Below are 17,019 nucleotides of genomic sequence, written 5' to 3' on the forward strand. Positions count from 1 at the left end.
TCTCCCAGCAACATTTGAAGTCTGCTTTTTACATGTACATGGCTTTGGTCTTCCTGGTTTTTTTGTTTGTTTTTCTCGAAGTAGGGTCTTCCCTCAAGTTTGGGTTAACCTGGAACTCACTAAATAGCCCAGGCTGGCCTTAAACTCACAGCAATCCTACTACCTCAGTCTCCTGAGTGCTGGGATTAAACGTGTGCATTACTAAGCCTAGCTATGAATTTTTATTTTTTCTAGATACCATCTCCCTGACCTGGAATTCAGTATATGTTCTCAGGCTGGCCTTGAACTCACAATGATCCTCCTACTTCTGTCTCCTGAGTGCTCTGACCACTGCAAAGGAACTCCAAAAGCATGAGCTACTTTGTGCATCTGCATTGGCTCTATTTGGGTACGTACTGGATAATCTAATTGGGGTCCTTAGATTTTACCGGCAAGTGCCTTAATCAATGAGCCACGTCTCCGGTCCTTGTTTTGCTCTTTCTCTCTCTCTGTCTTGTGGTTATTCAAGACAGTCCAGGCTGACCTGGAATTCACTATGTAGTTTCAGGGTGGCCTTCCTCTTACCTCGGTACCTCTGCCTCCCCAGTGCTGGGATTAAAGATGTGTATCACCATGCCTGCCTTAAAATATATACTAAATTATATATATATATATATATATATATATATTTTTTTTTTTTTTGAGTAGGCTCTCACTCTAGTCCAGGCTGACCTGTAATTCACTATCTAGTCTCAATGCTGACCTTGAACTCACAGTGCTCCTCCTACCTCAGCCCCCCCAGTGCTAGTATTAAAGGTGTGCAAGACCACACCTGGATTGAATATTTTATTTACTTATTTATTATTGACAGCATAGAGAGAGAAGAAATACAGAATGGGTGCACCAGGGCCTCTAGCCACTGTAAATGAACTCCAGATGCATGTACTACTTAGTGCATCTGGCTTTACATGGGTACTAGGGAGTCAAACTAGGGTTGTTAGGCTTTGCAGATAGGCACCTTAACTGCTAAGCCATCTTTCCCATCCTCTAATATTTTATTTATTTGTAAGGGGGGGAGAAAGTATGGGTGCACCAGGGCCTGTAGCCACTGTAAATTAACTCCAGATGCATGGACTACTTTGTGCACCTGACTTTATGTGGGCCCTGAGGAAGTGTCCAGGTCATTAGGTAATACAAGCAAATGCCTTAATTCTTTCACATGAAAAATCTACTTTGTTTTTTTTTCTTTGTTTTTTTTAATTTTTATTAAACATTTTCCATGATTATAAAATATATCCCATGGTAATTCCCTCCCTCCCCACCCCCACACTTTCCCGTTTGAAATTCCATTCTCCATCATATTACCTCCCCATTACAATCATTGTAATTACATATATACAATATCAACCTATTAAGTATCCTCCTCCCTTCCTTTCTCCACCCTTTATGTCTCCTTTTCAACTTACTGGCCTCTGCTACTAAGTATTTTCATTCTCACGCAGAAGCCCAGTCATCTGTAGCTAGGATCCACATATGAGAGAGAACATGTGGCGCTTGGCTTTCTGGGCCTGGGTTACCTCACTTAGTATAATACTTTCCAGGTCCATCCATTTTTCTGCAAATTTCATAACTTCATTTTTCTTTACCGCTGAGTAGAACTCCATTGTATAAATGTGCCACATCTTCATTATTTTGTTTGTTTGTTTTGTTTTTCCGAGGTAGGGTTTCACTCTAGCTCAGGCTGACCTGGAATACACCATGTAGTCTCAGGATGGCCTCCAACTCGTGGCGATCCTCCTACTTCTGCCTCCCAAATGCTGGGATTAAAGGTGTGTGCCAACACATCCACTTTTTAAAAATTTTTTATGTTATTTTTATTTATTTATTTGAAAGTGACAGAGAGAGAGAGGGAGAGAGAGAGAATGGGCGCGCCAGGGCTTCCAGCCTCTGCAAACGAACTCCAGACGCGTGCGTCCCCTTGTGCATCTGGCTAACGTGGGACCTGGGGAACCGAGCCTTGAACCGGGGTCCTTAGGCTTCACAGGTAAGCGCTTAACTGCTAAGCCATCTCTCCAGCCCTAAAATATGTTTTTTAAAAAAAGAAAATAAAAAGTTAAGCGCTTGCCTCTGAAGCCTAAGGACCTCTGTTGGAGGCTCGATTCCCCAGGACCCACGTTAGCCAGATGCACAAGGGGACGCAATCGTTTGCAGAGGCTGGAAGCCCTGGCGCGCCCATTCTCTTTCTCTCCCTCTATCTGTCTTTCTCTCTGTGTCTGTCGCTCTCAAATAAATAAATAAATTTAAAAAAAAATTAAAAAAAAACATTTTATTGGGGAGGGAGGACATTACCATGGGATATTGTTTACAATCATGGAAGTTGTTAATAATAATAATAAGCTTAAAAAATATTTTATTATTTATTTACTTGACAGAAAGAGAAAGGGAGAGAGAGAGAATGGGCATGCCAGGGCCTCCAGCAAACTCCAGATGCATGTGCCACCTTATCCATCTGGCTTACCTGGGTCCTGGGGAATCAAACCTCATTCTTCGGCTTTGCAGGCAAGCTTCTTAACCACTAAGCAACTTCTCTAGCACTCTTCTTCCTTCCTCCCTCCCTCCCTCCCTCCCTCCCTCCCTCCCTCCCTCCTTTCTTCCTTCCTTCCTTCCTTCCTTTCATTTTTCAAGGCAGGGTCTTGCTCCACCCAGGCTGGCCTTGAACTCCACAGAGACCCTCCTACCTCAACCTTTTCAGTGCTGGGATTAAAGGCATGCCCCCTACAAATGTCAATTTCATAGTGATCCTCCTACCTCTGCTTCCCAAGTGCTGGGATAAAAAGCGTGCGTCACCACACCTGGCTTATTTTATCATTTTCAGTATTAATGGCTTTCACTTCCTTGGCTAAAATGATTCCAAGGAGTGAGAAAAGGGAAAACAAGAGCCAGGTGTGGTGGCGCACACCTTTTATCCCAGTACTTGGGAGGCAGAGGTAGGAGGATCACCATGAGTTCAAGGCCATCTTGAGAATACATAATTAGCCTGGGCCAGAGTTGAGACCCTACCTGGAAAAACAAAAAAACAAACAAAAGAGCTGGGCATGGTGGCGCACACCTTTTATCCCAGCACTTGGGAGGCAGAGGTAGGAGGACCACTAGAGACTTCAAAGCCACCCTGAGACTACATAGCTAATTCCAGGCCAGCCTGGACCAGAGTGAGACCCTACCTTGAAAAAAAAAAGGGGGGGGGTAAAACAAGAGAGAGTAATTTGGGACTGGGAAGATTGTTCAGTGGATAAAATACCTGCCACTCAAGTCCAATCCCCAGGCCTCTCACAAAAAAACAAACGGTGGTGTACGCCTTTAATTCCAGCACTCAGAAGGCAGAGGTAGGAGGATCATGGTGAGTTCAAGGCCACCCTGAGACTCCATAGTGAATTCCAGGTCAGCCTGGGCTAGAGTGAGACCCTACCTGGGGGGGAAAAAAAAAAAAAAGGCTGGAGAGAGGTGCTTGCTTGCAAAGCTTGCTGTCCTGGGTTCAATTCCCAGGTACTCAAGTAAGACAGATGCACAAAGTTACCCATGCATCCGTAGTTGGTTAGTAGTTGCAGGAGTTCCTGGTGCACTCACTCTCTCCATCTGTCTCTACTTCATTACAAATAAATAAATAAAATAATAATATTAATAATAATAACCCTGGGCCAGGCATGGTGGTACATGTCTTTAATATCAACACTTAGGAGGCAGAGGTAGGAGGCCCTGTGAGTTTGAGGCCACCCTGAGGCTACATAGTGAATTTCAGGTCATCTTGCCCTAGAGTGAGACCCTAGGTTGAAAAACAAAACAAAAAACCACCAAAATTAAATAAATGAATAAAAATAAACCCTGGAAATGAGCACACATGCCATATAAATAAATAATTTCCAAAAGCTCAATTTATTTTTTTAAAAAGGTGGTCAGGGCAAAATATGTTTTCTTTCATGTGTGGAGTCTAGATTTTTAAGTTAAGTTTTTAACTAATTAATTTATTTATTTGAGAAGGAGAGAGAAAGAGAGGCAGACAGAGAGAATGGGCATGCCAGGGCCTTCAGCCACTGCAAACCAATTCCAGATGATTGTGCCACCATGCACATCTGGCTTACACAAGTACTAAGGAGTTGAACCTGGGTCATTAGGCTTCATAAGCAAACACTGTAATCGCTAAGCCATCTCTCCAGTCCCCCCCAAACATATATATACATACATATACATATAGATATGTATGATATATTTAAAGGATATTGTTTTTAAATTTTTGTTTATTTTTATTTATTTATTCATTTGAGAGTGACACAGAGAGAAAGGTGGGGAGAGAGAGAGAATGGGTGCGCCAGGGCTTCCAGCCACTGCAAACAAACTCCAGATGCATGGGCACCCTTGTGCATCTGGCTAACGTAGGTTCTAGGGAACAGAGCCTTGAACCAGGTTCCTTAGCCCTATTGTTAGTTACTTTAAAATTTTTTTTTGGCTGGAGAGATGGCTTAGCAGTTAAGCACTTGCCTGTGAAGCCTAAAGACCCAGGTTCAAGGCTCCATTCCCCAGGACCCACGTTAGCCAGATGCACAAGGGTGTGCATGCATCTGGAGTTTGCTTGCATTGGCTGGAGGCCCTGGTGCGCCCATTCTCTCTATCTGACTCTTTCTCTGTCTGTTGCTCTCAAATAAATAAATAAAAATGAACAAAAAATTAATTAAAAATATATTTTATGCAGGGCATGGTGGCACACGCCTTTAATCCCAGCACTCAGGAGGCAGAGGTAGGAGGATTGCCAAAAGTTTGAGGCCACCCTGACACTACAGAGTGAATTCCACGTCAGCTTGGGCTACAGTGAGACTATACCTCAAAAAAAAAAAAAAAAAGGAAAAGAAATACACACACACACACACACACACACACACACACACACATATATGTATATATAATTTATTTAAGAGAGAAAGAGGGCTGGAGAGATAGCTTAGCGGTTAAGCACTTGCCTGTGAAGCCTAAGGACCCCGGTTCGAGGCTTGCTTCCCCAGGTCCCACGTTAGCCAGATGCACAAGGGGGCGCACGCGTCTGGAGTTCGTTTGCAGAGGCTGGAAGCCCTGGCGTGCCCATTCTCTCTCTCTTTCCCTCTATCTGTCTTTCTCTCTGTGTCTGTCGCTCTCAAATAAATAAATAAAAAAATTAAAAAAAAAAAAAAGAGAGAAAGAGAGAATGGGTACACCAGCCACTACGAAAGAACTCCAGATGCATGTGACCCCTGCCCCCCGTGCAGGTTTACATGGGTCATGGAGAGTTGAACTGGGAACTGAGATCCTTTGGCTTTGCAGGCTAATGTCTTAACTGCTAAGTCGCCTCTCCAGCCCTGTTACTTTTTGTTTGTTTGTTTGTTTTTCCAGGTAGGGTCTCACTCTAGCCCAGGCCAACCTCGAATGTATGCCAATCCTCCTAACCTCAGCCTCCCAAATGCTGAGATTAAAAGCATGTATCACCATGCTGGACCTTTTATTATTGTTTTTGAGGCTGTGTCTCAACCTAGCTCAGGCTGAACTGGCATTCACGCTATTGACCAGGCTGGCCTTGACTTCACAGCAATTTCCATACCTCAGCCTTTTGAGTGCTGGAATGGTGGGTGAGAGCCATAATATCTGGCTTCATTCAATCTAAATTGACCTGTGAGTTGTTAAAAGCAAGCATACATTGTGCGTAGTGATTCATGCCTTTAATCCCAGCACTTCCAGAGCTGAGCTAGGAGGATGGCAGTGAGTTCGAGACCAGCTTGGACTACAAAGTGCATTCCAGGTCAGTCTGGACTACAGAGCGACCCTGCTTTAGATAAAAATTATATATATAGAAAGCCGGGTGTGGTGGCACACGCCTTTAATTCCATGACTCCGGAGGCAGAGGTAGGAGGATCGCCATGAGTTCCAGGCCACCCTGAGACTATACAGAGTGAATTCCAGGCCAGCCTGGTCTAGAGTGAAACCCTACCTTGAAAACAAAAACAAAAAATTAGAAGCAAGCATCCTTAACAGTGTAGGGTAGAGGAATGCTGCTCTACTGTTATAAAACATAATAAATTAAAGTCTGTCAGAGCACCGTGGTCTTTAAAAATCAGGTTCTGAGCCGGATGTGTTGGCACACATCTTTAATCCCGGCATTTGGGAGGCAATCCCAGCATTAAGGAGGGAGGAGAATCGCGTTAAATTCCAAGCCATCCTGCAGAATACATAGTGAATTCCAGGTCAGCCTGGGCTAGAGTGAAACCCTGTCTTAAAAAAAAAAACTGATTTCCACTCCTTAGGGACTAGCTGCGATCTGGAGGTCCAGGATGGTGTCTTATCACATTGCACCTCATATGGACTTTCTTCCCCGGATCCGTCGTATTTGTAAATGGAGCGTAGAGTTCAGGCTAAGGACCACCCCAGCATATCCTCGGTTGCTGGATTCTAGACATCACTGAACCAGGGATCCTAGACCTATTGGATTGGTGGATTAGAGAAGTGGTGGGGCATCGTGGAGTCTTGGAAGAGATTTTCAAGAGTTAACATTTTAGATAACTGTGTAACTGGCTTTAAACTCCACGGTTTAGGCGGAGGTAGACCTTCAGAATACTACGCCACTTAGTAACTGTTTCTCCATCTCCTAACCCCTCTGCTCAAGGGATATTCACTCCAGGTCAAAATTCAGTGGTGAACCTCACGCCCCTCTGGGGTGGGTACTTGTCAGCCAGCAGCCTCAGGTAGATGAAGTTCAGCCAATCCGGAGAGCTCTGAGGCACAGAAGGCGGGACAAGGAGGAAAAGTTTAGGAGAGGAGGTCAACCAATCCGGCGTCTCGCTGCATGAGCGACAGCCGCGAGCGCCCATTTGAAGAAGCCGCTTGCAGCGGGGCGGGGCAGTGCACAGTGGACCAATCCATGACGAGAGAGGGCAAGCTTGAACCAATTACGACGGAGGAGGTGGGAAGGGGCGGAGCTCTCCTGGTGGCTGCTAGGTCGTGGGTGAGGGATCAGCTTTCTCTGCTAGTTCCTATCCTGGGAGTCCTTAGCCTCTGGAATGCGAGAGTGGGAGGGTCAGACAGTTCCCGGAGTGGGGCGTGGAAGCAACTCCCGGGAAAGCTTGGGCGCGAAAGAGTGTCCTAGTTGGAGGGACCACTGAACGCCGCCGGTCGGCCATCGAGGAAGCGGAGGCTGGTTGGAGGGCGGGACTTCCGGGGGCTGGGCTTTTTTGAATAGGGGCGGGGCTCGTTACTAAGGTTAGGAGTATGGGGCGGGGCTAAAGGAGATCTTTGGGTGTGATCCTAGGAGAAAGAAGGGGAGTTAACTGAAGCCTGGGTCTTGGGGTAGGGGCAAGTGTTGCTAGTGGTCTTGGGTGGCAGGCCATAGTTAAGGACTGTTGTTGGGGAAGTTACCTGTCCTAACTCACTGTCCTCTCTTCCCAGGGAGCCACAGGGTACCTTTCTTGGGCGTCCTTCCCTCCTTGGTATGCTATGGAGTTCCCAGAACACAGTCAGCAGCTGCTGCAGAGCCTCCGGGAGCAGCGGACCCAGGGTTTCCTTTGTGACTGCACTGTGATGGTGGGTAGCACCCAGTTCTTGGCCCATCGGGCTGTGCTGGCCTCCTGCAGCCCATTCTTCCAACTTTTCTACAAGGAACGGGAACTGGACAAGAGGGATCTGGTTTGTATTCACAATGAGATTGTCACAGCCCCGGCCTTTGGGCTGCTTCTGGACTTTATGTATGCTGGCCAGCTGGCCTTGAGTGGGGATACCCCTCTAGAAGATGTGCTGGCAGCTGCCAGCTACTTGCACATGAATGACATCGTCAAGGTGTGTAAGCAGCGGTTGCAAGCAAGAGCTCTGGCAGAGGCAGATAGTACCAAGAAGGAGGAGGAAACCAACTCCCATCCTGCTACTTTGGAGTTTTTGTCCAGCACTTCCCGTGGCCCCCAGCCTTCATTGGCATCTTCTGCCGAGACATCAGTCCGCTGGGGCAAAGAGGAATGGAAAGGTCCAGCCACTCCCTTACCTATTGCCTGTCCTACAGATGAGCCACCGATGCCTGGTGGGGCTGACACTACACAGCCTAGCATGGAGGTTGACTCACCGCATCTGCGAGCACCTCCTCCGCCAGTGGCAGATGTCTCGGTCTCTCTTGCTAGCCCCAGTAGCTCCACAGAGACCATTCCTGCAAACTACTACTCTTCTGGCCTCCCAGCAGCTTCTGTGGAGCCTTTGACTCCTCTTGATGTGGTCCCTGAGAGTCTGAGGGTGGTGGAGCCAAGGGATCCTGGAGGACCACTGCAAGGCTTCTACCCACCAGCTCCAGCTCCATCTCAGGCTCCAGCCCCAGCCGAAGCTGAACTGGTCCAAGTGAAAGTGGAAGCTATAGTGATCTCTGATGAGGAGACTGATGTATCAGAAGAACAGCCTCAGGGCTCTGAAGGACTGTTCCCACCTGGAGGAACAGTGTATGGGGGACAGCCCTCCCAACCAGAGGCTTTTGAAGAACCAGGGGCAACGGGACTAGAGGAGGTGGGGCCAAGTGACCACTTCCTGCCTGCAGAACCTCATTTACCTTACCATCTGATGCCAGGCCCAGGGCAGTATCATCGAGGACTGGTGCCATCACCCTTGCCTGCACCACCAGCCCTGCATGAGCCACTTTACCCGCCTTCTGAGTATGAAGCAGCCCCTGGAAACTTTGGGGTTTTTACTGAGGATGTTCCTACCTGCAAAACATGTGGAAAGACCTTCTCATGCTCTTACACACTACGGCGGCATGCCACAGTGCACACCCGTGAACGACCTTATGAATGCCGCTACTGCCTACGCAGCTACACACAGTCAGGGGACCTCTACCGCCATATCCGCAAGGCTCACAATGAGGACCTGGCCAAACGCAGCAAACCTGATCCAGAGGCTAGCTCCATTCTAGGGGTGCAGACCCTCTCTGGCTCCCCAACAACAGACAGACAGAGTGGTGGTGGAGGGCCACCCAAAGATTTTGTACTTGGTCCCAAAAATTAACATGTGGTTGGGGGAAGCATGGGCTGATGTGAGGCCTGCTTTTACACATTTTTATATGGCCACACAGAAGATTGAAGTATCTCATTACTCTTACTGGGTGACAGAATGAAAGTTCTGCCTAGGTTGAAAGTGTGTACCTTTTTCTTTGCCCAGCCAGATGAGAAAGACTATGGGGGCAGAGCAGGTCAGCCAGCTTTCTCCAAGCACTGGGTATCTTTTGGGGGTGTAATTGCTTCTCACTCCACATTCTGGTACATAAAACTAGCAGTGAAATTCTCTCTTTGAATTGGTGTTGGCTGGTTTCTTCCACAAAACTGCATGCCTTTATACCTGTCCTTTAATTCTTTTATCTTATACCTGTGCTTGGTTTATGCATTGGGATGTGATTGCTTGAGGGAAACAGTGAGATAGGCACAGGGCAATACAGATTGCATAGGAAAACCTTACAAATTAGGGAATCTTACACACAACTTATTGTAGTTGGGCTTTTGTGTTCTGGGCTGCTTTGGGTATATTTTCAGTTAATCTTAAATGACTTCATGGTGGTATTTAGTCTCCCTCCTTTTTATCACAGATAAAGAAACTTGAGACTCAGATAGTTTGCTCAAGGTCACAGCTGGTGAAGGAGCAAGCCAGGATTTGAACCTAGCTTGTGACTCCAGACACCACACATACTATCCTGGTTTATAACATTGTTTAAGGTTGGTAGGTAGTTAGCCAACAACTAGAAATTGTTTACTTTTCTTGTTTGAGTGTGTGGCTTTGTTCCTTTAACTTGTCATCTCTGTTTTCCACCTAGAAAGAACTTTGGTTGATTTGACAAAAAGATATTGTATAAGTTGAAATTTTTGCCTACATGTTGTGAATGTGAGCAAGCAAGCACCTTGAACCACTGAGCCATCTCCCCAGCCCCTTGTGAATGTGAATTGAGGTCTCTGAAGAAACGGAAGACAGAAAACAGTAAGCCCTGTGGTGGTAGTGTGTGTGTGTTTGGGGGAGAGGTGGCGGTGAGAACTTTGTGGAATTACTGAAATAAGAGGTACTTGGGAAAGCTAAAGCAGAAAACACATGACAGGATCTTACAGTCATCTAATCTTACACATTTGCTTCAAAAGTGTAGGTCTGGGGACTGAGCTCAGTGGTTAAGTGCTTACCTTGCTTGCCTGAGGCCTGGGTTTGATCCCTAACATCCCAAAAAGGAAAAAGAAGTGTGATAAGAACCTCAAGAGCTTAAATTACTCTCCTAAGATCATTCAGGTGGTTGTTGACCATGGAAAGGACAAAGTAATGGAAGTCTGGGGTGCTGATGTGGGATAGGGAAAAGACCTCTAAGAATGTTAAGTGAAGCCTGCACAGGCTGCAGTGAAGAGAGAGCTGTAGAATGGACTATCAGGAGCCCTACAAACCACCTCTCTTGGCACACAAAGACCTAGGTGTAAGTAAAGTCAGGAGGAAAAGTGAAAATACAAGTTTCTCAATTGCTTTTCCATCTTTTTGGGTCCCCCATGTCAAATTGAGAACTGTGAATTATTCTTACCAAGCTACTGTTTTTGAGAAACAGGAATGGGACCAATGATATGTCCAAAGAAAACTCCTTTAGTAGGGCATTATGGGAAGAAAGAGTTGGTAATGCTTAACATTTTTGTTGCTGAGTGAATTTTAAAGCTGAGTTACTTTGGCACCTGTCTGTAGTTCTAGCTACATGGGAGTTTGAGTTAGTTTGGGCAACAAAGCAAGGCTGTATCTCCCCTTCAAAATAAAAGAGTGAATTCTATACCTATCCTCTTCCTTTTGTGTTTTTTGTTTGTTTTTTGCATCCACCCATTCCTTCTTTGTGGCTTGAGACAGTATCTCACTCTATAGTCCTGGCTGAAATTCAGTAAGACTAGTTTGGCCTCCAACTCATACACAGCCCTCTTGTCTCCAGCTCCCAAATGCTGAAATTATAGGCAAATACCACCATGCTGAGCTCTTTATTTTTTTTTTGGGCGGGGGGGGGGCCTTCAACATAGGGTCTTGCTCTGGCCCACGCTGACCTGGAATTCACTCTGTAGTCTCAGGCTGGCTTTGAGCTCACAGTGATTCTCCTACCTCAGCCTCCCAAGTACTGGGATTAAAGGCGTGTTCCACCGTGCCTGGCCCCCTTGGTATTTTGAGACTGGGTCTTGCTATGTAGCCCAAGCTGACCTGAAACTCTGATCCTCCTGCCTTAGCCTTCCCTGTACTGGGATTGTAGATATGTGCCATCAAGCCCAGCTCACATCCTTGTATTGGAATAACCGTCTATCTTTCAAATGGCTTCTTATTTTATTTATGCAAATGTACTATTGCCTTAATTCCTTCATGAGCAAGGCAAGATATAAATAAACACAATAAAAGCAATTCTAGGTGAATTGAGCATCTTTTCTCTTCTTTCCTCCAGTAAATTTCAAATCAAAATGTCATAAAACTCATTTGTCTTCAGAAGGGTAGATTTTATGGACTGTAAATTATATTTCAAAAGCGTGTGTGTGGGGAGATGGCTTAGCAGTCAAGGTGCATGCCTGGAAAGCCTAAGGCCCCAGGTTTGATTCTCCAGGTCCCACGTAAGCCAGATGTACATGGTGGCTCATGTGTCTGGAGTTCGTTTGCACTGGCTGGAGGCCCTGGCATGCCCATTCTCTCTCTCTGCATGTCTCTAATACAAAAATAAATAAAAAAAAATTTTTTTAAGTGCATGAGGTCCTAAGTTCCACCTCTAGCATGGAAGGAAAAAAATAACAATAATTCAACACACATACATATTTAAAGCCAAGTGGGTACTGCATATCTAGAAAAAAAAAATCTGCTGCCTCGGAAAGTCAGTTTATTAATTTGAGAGAGCAGGAGAGAGAATGGGCATGCCAGAGCTTTCAGCCACTGTAAATGAACTCCAGACACATGTGCCACCTTGTGTATCTGGCTTATGTGGGTCCTGGGGAATTGAACCTGGGTCATTTGGCTTTGCAGGCGAGTGCCTTTACCACTAAACCATCTCTCCAGTCCCCAAAGCATAGTTTATAAAATTTGTCTACATGTACATAATTTCTCTAGAAAGTCTGGAGAAATACAGAACAGCGTAATAATTGTTTTGATCAGTGGTCAGGTCATAGCCATACTCAATGATTAACTAAAGAGGGGGATGAAACTCAGTAGGTGAATGCTTGCCTAGCCTGCATGAGGTCCTGAGTTCCATACAGAAAGAAAAAAATAACAATAATTCAACACACATACATATTTAAAGCCAAGTGGGTATTGCATGTCTGGAGTCCCAGCTATTTGACTCAGGTAGATAGACTACTTAGCCTAGTCTCAGAAATTTAAAAGACTCTGTATAAAAGACAGTACCATAAACCAGGTGTGGTGATGCACACCTTTAATCCCAGCAGCTGGGAGGTAGAGGTAGGAGGATCACCATGAGTTCCAGGCCATCTTGAGACTACATAGTGAATTCCAGGCCAGACTAGAGTGAGATCCTACCTCGAAAAGCCCCCTCTTCCCCCCCAAAAAGCAAAAACAAAAACAAAACAAAACAGAAAATATACCACTTGGGAGGCTAACAGAAGTACTGCCTCCAGTTCAAAGCCAATTTGGTCTACAAAGCAAATTTCCACACAAGCCTAGATTATGACACTATCTCCAAAAAAATAATAAATAAATAAAAGGGGGAAGGGGAGATGGTTCCGTGGTTAAAGGTGCTTTCTTGCCAAGCCTGCTGGCCAGGGTTCAATTCCCAGTACCCATGTAAAACCAGATGCCCAACATGGTGCATGTGTCTGGAATTTGTTCATATTGGCAAGAGGCCCTGGATGTCCATACTGCCTTTCTCTTTCTCTCAGGTAATAAATACAAGTTTAAATTTACAAAAAGGGGGGGGGTGATCTCCTATACCTGCTTACCACCCCCCCCCCCCAGAGGTAGGGTCTCATTCTGGCCCAGGATGACCTGGAATTAACTTTGTAGTCTCAGGGTGGCCTTGAACTCATGGCACTCCTCCTACCTCTGCTATCCCAGTGCTGGGATTAAAGGTGTGTGCTACCACACCCAGCTTTTTTTTTTTTTTTTTGAGAGAAAGAGAGAGAATGGGTGCACCAGGGTCTGCAGCCACTGCAAATAAACTCCAGATGCATGCGCCCCCTTATGCATCTGGCTTACATGGGTACTGGGGAATTGAACTGGGGTCCTTTGGCTTTGCAGGCAAATGCCTTAACAGCTAAGCCATCTCTCTAGCCCCCTTTTCTTTTCTTTTCTTTTTTCTTTTTTGTTTTTTCCAGGTAGGTTCTTGCTCTAGAAAGGCTGACCTGGAATTCACTATGTAGTCTCAGGGTGGCCTTAAACTCACGGCAATTTTCCTACCTCTGCCTTCTGAGTGCTAGGATTAAAGGTGTGCGCCACCATGCTGGGCTGGTCTGTTTTTTGAGGTAGGTTCTTGGTCTAGCCTAAGATGACCTGGAATTCACTCTGTAGTCTCATGGTGGCCTCAAACTCACAGTGATCCTCCTACCTCTGCCTCCTGAATGCTGGGCTTAAAGGCATGCACCCCCACACCTGGCTTGATTCCTTCAGGATGTATGTGGGGCCTGACAGACCCCCTCAAGACCTACACCAGAATGCCTTCCTTTATCTACTTTTCTGCCCATTAATATCCATTAGGAGCTGGGCTTCAAAATAATAAACTGACAAGTAAGTCTGACCACTGTGCAACCTCTTAGGAGCACTAAAAAAAGGAATACTAGTTTTATTTTTTCCCTTAATGATGCAGAAGACAGCTTGCTGTAACATCAAGTTTTTGTACTGAAATAAAACATCAGAAAGCAAAACCAACCCTAAACAAATGAAGCATGCAGTATAACAAAAATTTTTAACTTAAAAAAAAAGTGATGGTAAGGCAGACATTTCATAGATAAGAGTCATAGTATAGTAATAAGAACAGGAACCAGTGCAACCAGGTCTTACAATGGTGACAGACTGGACCTAACTGACTACAACCACATCAGTTCAGATTGATAATCCAGGGGCAAAATGGGGGTCAGTGAGTGGGGGAAATTACTAAGAGGAAACAATCAAGGATGAAGGGTTTTGTTTTTTGGTTTTTTTTTTTTTTTTCTTTTTTCTTTTTCCCCTGAGGTAGGTTCTCACTCTAGCCTAGGGTGACCTAGAAGTCACTTTGTATTCTCAGGGTAGCCTTTGAACTCATAGTGATCCTCCTACCTCTGCCTCCCAAGTGCTGGGATTAAGGCATGTGCCACCACACCTGGATGGCTTTACTTTTTCAAAAAAATATTTTTTCTTGGGGAGGAGGATAGAGAATGAGCATGCCAGGGCCTCCTGCTACTGCAAACTCCAGATGCATGTGCCACCATTAGCATCTAGCGTATGGGTTCCAGGTAGTGGAACCTAAGTACATAGGTTTCATAGATAAGCACCTTAACCCTTAAACCATCTCTACAGCTCCTAAGCAAGCACTTTTAACCATTAGCTATCTCCCCAGCCCCTTATCATGCGTTCTTATGGTATTGTTTCAAGAACATGGTAATGGCTTTCAGAAAGAATGAACATGTATCTATTAAAAATTAAAACAAACTGGGCTTGGTGGTGCATGCCTTTAATCCAGACACTTGGGAGGCAGAGGTAGGAAGATCACTGTTAGTTTGAGGCCACCCTGACACTGCATAGTGAATTCCAAGTCAGTTTGGGCTAGAGTGAAACCGTACCTTGAAAAAGACAAAAAAAAAAAAAAAAAAAAAAATTTGTATATATAACCAGCACAACACACAAAAAACATTAATATACTTATTTGGACACAAGGATAGAGGGTTATTATAAATATTTTAAGTACATTATTATATATCTCAAGCATTGACTCCAGAAATTTTATTACTTTTTAAATATATTTATTTACTTGCAAACAGAGAGAGATATAACACAGACAGAATGGGCACATCAGGGCCTCTAGCTGCTGCAAACAAATTCCAGATGCATGTGCTACTTTGTATATCTGGCTTTACATGGGTACTGGGGAAATCCAACACAGGGGATTAAGCTTTGTAGGCCAAGTACCTTAACCACTAAGCTATCTCTCCACCCCCTCTAGAAGTTTTAAAACAGAATAGCTTAATGAAAAAAATTTATATTTATATATATATGAGCCAGGCATGGTGGCACATGCCTTTAATCTTAGCAGTAGGGAGGCAAAGGTGGATTGCTGTGAGTTTGAGGCCAGGCTGAAATTACACAGTAACATCCAGGTCTGCTTGGGCTAGACTGAGATCTACACACATACAATGCTAATGATCTGAGCACAAGCAGTGTCAAGGTCTAGCAATTGCCAGGAGAAAAAGAAATAGAAACGAGATACTGTATTCTTTTTTTCTGGTGCTGGGAATTAAATGCAGGGACCTATCACTGAGTTTTATTCTCAGTTCTTAGGCTTTTGAGATGGTTTTACTATGTAACTCTAGCTGGCCTTGAACTCACTAACTCCTCTAATCCCAGCACTTGGGAGGCAGAGGTAGGAGGGTCACTGTGAGTTTGAGACCACTGTGAGACTACATAGTGAATTCCAGGTCAGCCTGGGCTAGAGTGAAACCAAAAAAAGAAAACAAAACAAAAACCAAAAGCAAAAAAAAAAAAATTATTTTTTCTTTTTATCGGTTTTTCGAGGTAGGGTCTTACTTTAGCTCAGACTGACCTGGAATTCTCTATGTAGTCTCAGGGTGGCCTCGAACTCATGGCAATCCTCCTACCTCTGACTCCCAAGGGCTGGGATTAAAGGAGTGCGCCACCACGCCTGGCCCAAAAAATTAATTAAAACAAAAATGATTAGTGTCTATTTAAGTTTTTTAAAAATATTTCATTCATTTACTTGATATTGGGCATGGTGGCGCACACCTTTAATCCCAGCCCTTGGGAGTCAGAGGTAGGAGGATCGCCGTGAGTTCGAGGCCACCCTGAGACTATATAGTGAATTCCAGGTCAGCCTGGGCTGCAGCAAGATCTTAACTTGAAAAAACAAAAATAAATATTTTTTGTATATTTTTATTTATTTATTTATTTGAGAGTGACAGAGAAAGAGGCAGAAAGAGACAAAAAGAGAGAATGGGCACACCAGGGCCTTCAGCCACTGCAAATGAATTCCAGACGCATGTGCTCCCTTATGCATCTGGCTAACGTGGGTCCTGGGGAATCGAGCCTTGAACTGGGGTCTTAGGCTTAACAAGCAAGCGCTTAACTCCTAAGCCATCTCTTCAGCCCCCAAAATAAATTTTTTAAAAATATTTAATTTATTTATTTGATACTGGGCATGGTGGAGCACACCTTTAATCCCAGCACTTGGGAGGCAGAGGTAGGAGGATAGCTATGAGTTTGAGGCCACCCTAAGACTACATAGTGAAGTCCGCCTGAGCTGAAGTGAAACACTACCTCGAAAAACAAAACCAAAAGCAAAAGCAAAACAAAAAAAATTTTTTTTTCATTTATTTACTTGAGAGAGAAAACAGAGAACATATGCATCCAGGGCCTCCAGCCACTGTAAACAAACTACAGATGTATGATCTTGTGCATCTGGCTTATGTGGGTACATCTGGGAAATAGAACCTGGGTCCTTTGGCTTTGCAGGCAAGCACCTTAACCACTAAGCCATCTCTCCAACCTGCCCCTCCTTTTTTTTTAACTTTTGAGGCACAGTCTCACTCTACCTAGTACAGCCAGACTTGAAACTCAATCTGTAGCCCAGGCTAACCTTGAACTCATGGCAGTCTTCCTACCTCAGCTTCCCAAGTGCTGAAATTAATGATGTGCCCCACCACAACACATAGGGATACTGTTATCTTTTGTGGGATGGGAGATGAAAGCATGTGCATATTTATGGTAAGCAAGAAATCTACCAGTGAACTATATCCCAAGCCCCAAAATGGTTAATTTCAAATTTTCATGTAAATATAGTTGGGCCAAGTTTATAATTATCTAGTTTCACAA

The 17,019-nt window shown here is 44.7% G+C and overlaps 1 protein-coding gene across 4 annotated transcripts; it reads left to right on the forward strand.

The window, feature by feature from the left end:
* The first annotated feature begins 337 nt into the window (after positions 1-337).
* On the forward strand, positions 338-10,804 carry Zbtb3 (zinc finger and BTB domain containing 3). 4 transcript variants are annotated; one of them, XM_045141984.1, is made up of 2 exons: positions 338-388; positions 7,438-10,804. In XM_045141984.1, exon 2 carries the CDS (start codon positions 7,486-7,488, stop codon positions 9,022-9,024), a length of 1,539 nt encoding a protein of 512 aa, XP_044997919.1. In that variant the 5' UTR covers positions 338-388; positions 7,438-7,485; the 3' UTR covers positions 9,025-10,804. The 4 variants fall into 4 exon arrangements, with proteins under 4 accessions (XP_044997919.1, XP_004656618.2, XP_044997922.1 ...); XM_004656561.2 differs by lacking the exon at positions 338-388 and adding an exon at positions 6,962-6,997; XM_045141987.1 differs by lacking the exon at positions 338-388 and adding an exon at positions 7,102-7,163.
* Positions 10,805-17,019: the final 6,215 nt, after the last annotated feature.

Source organism: Jaculus jaculus, chromosome 1, assembly GCF_020740685.1.
Source record: "Jaculus jaculus isolate mJacJac1 chromosome 1, mJacJac1.mat.Y.cur, whole genome shotgun sequence".
Lineage (NCBI taxonomy): Eukaryota > Metazoa > Chordata > Mammalia > Rodentia > Dipodidae > Jaculus > Jaculus jaculus.

Excerpts from the sequence above, each read along its gene's own strand:
- Zbtb3 (XM_045141984.1), top strand. The coding sequence starts at position 7,486 with ATGGAGTTCCCAGAACACAGTCAGCAGCTGCTGCAGAGCCTCCGGGAG.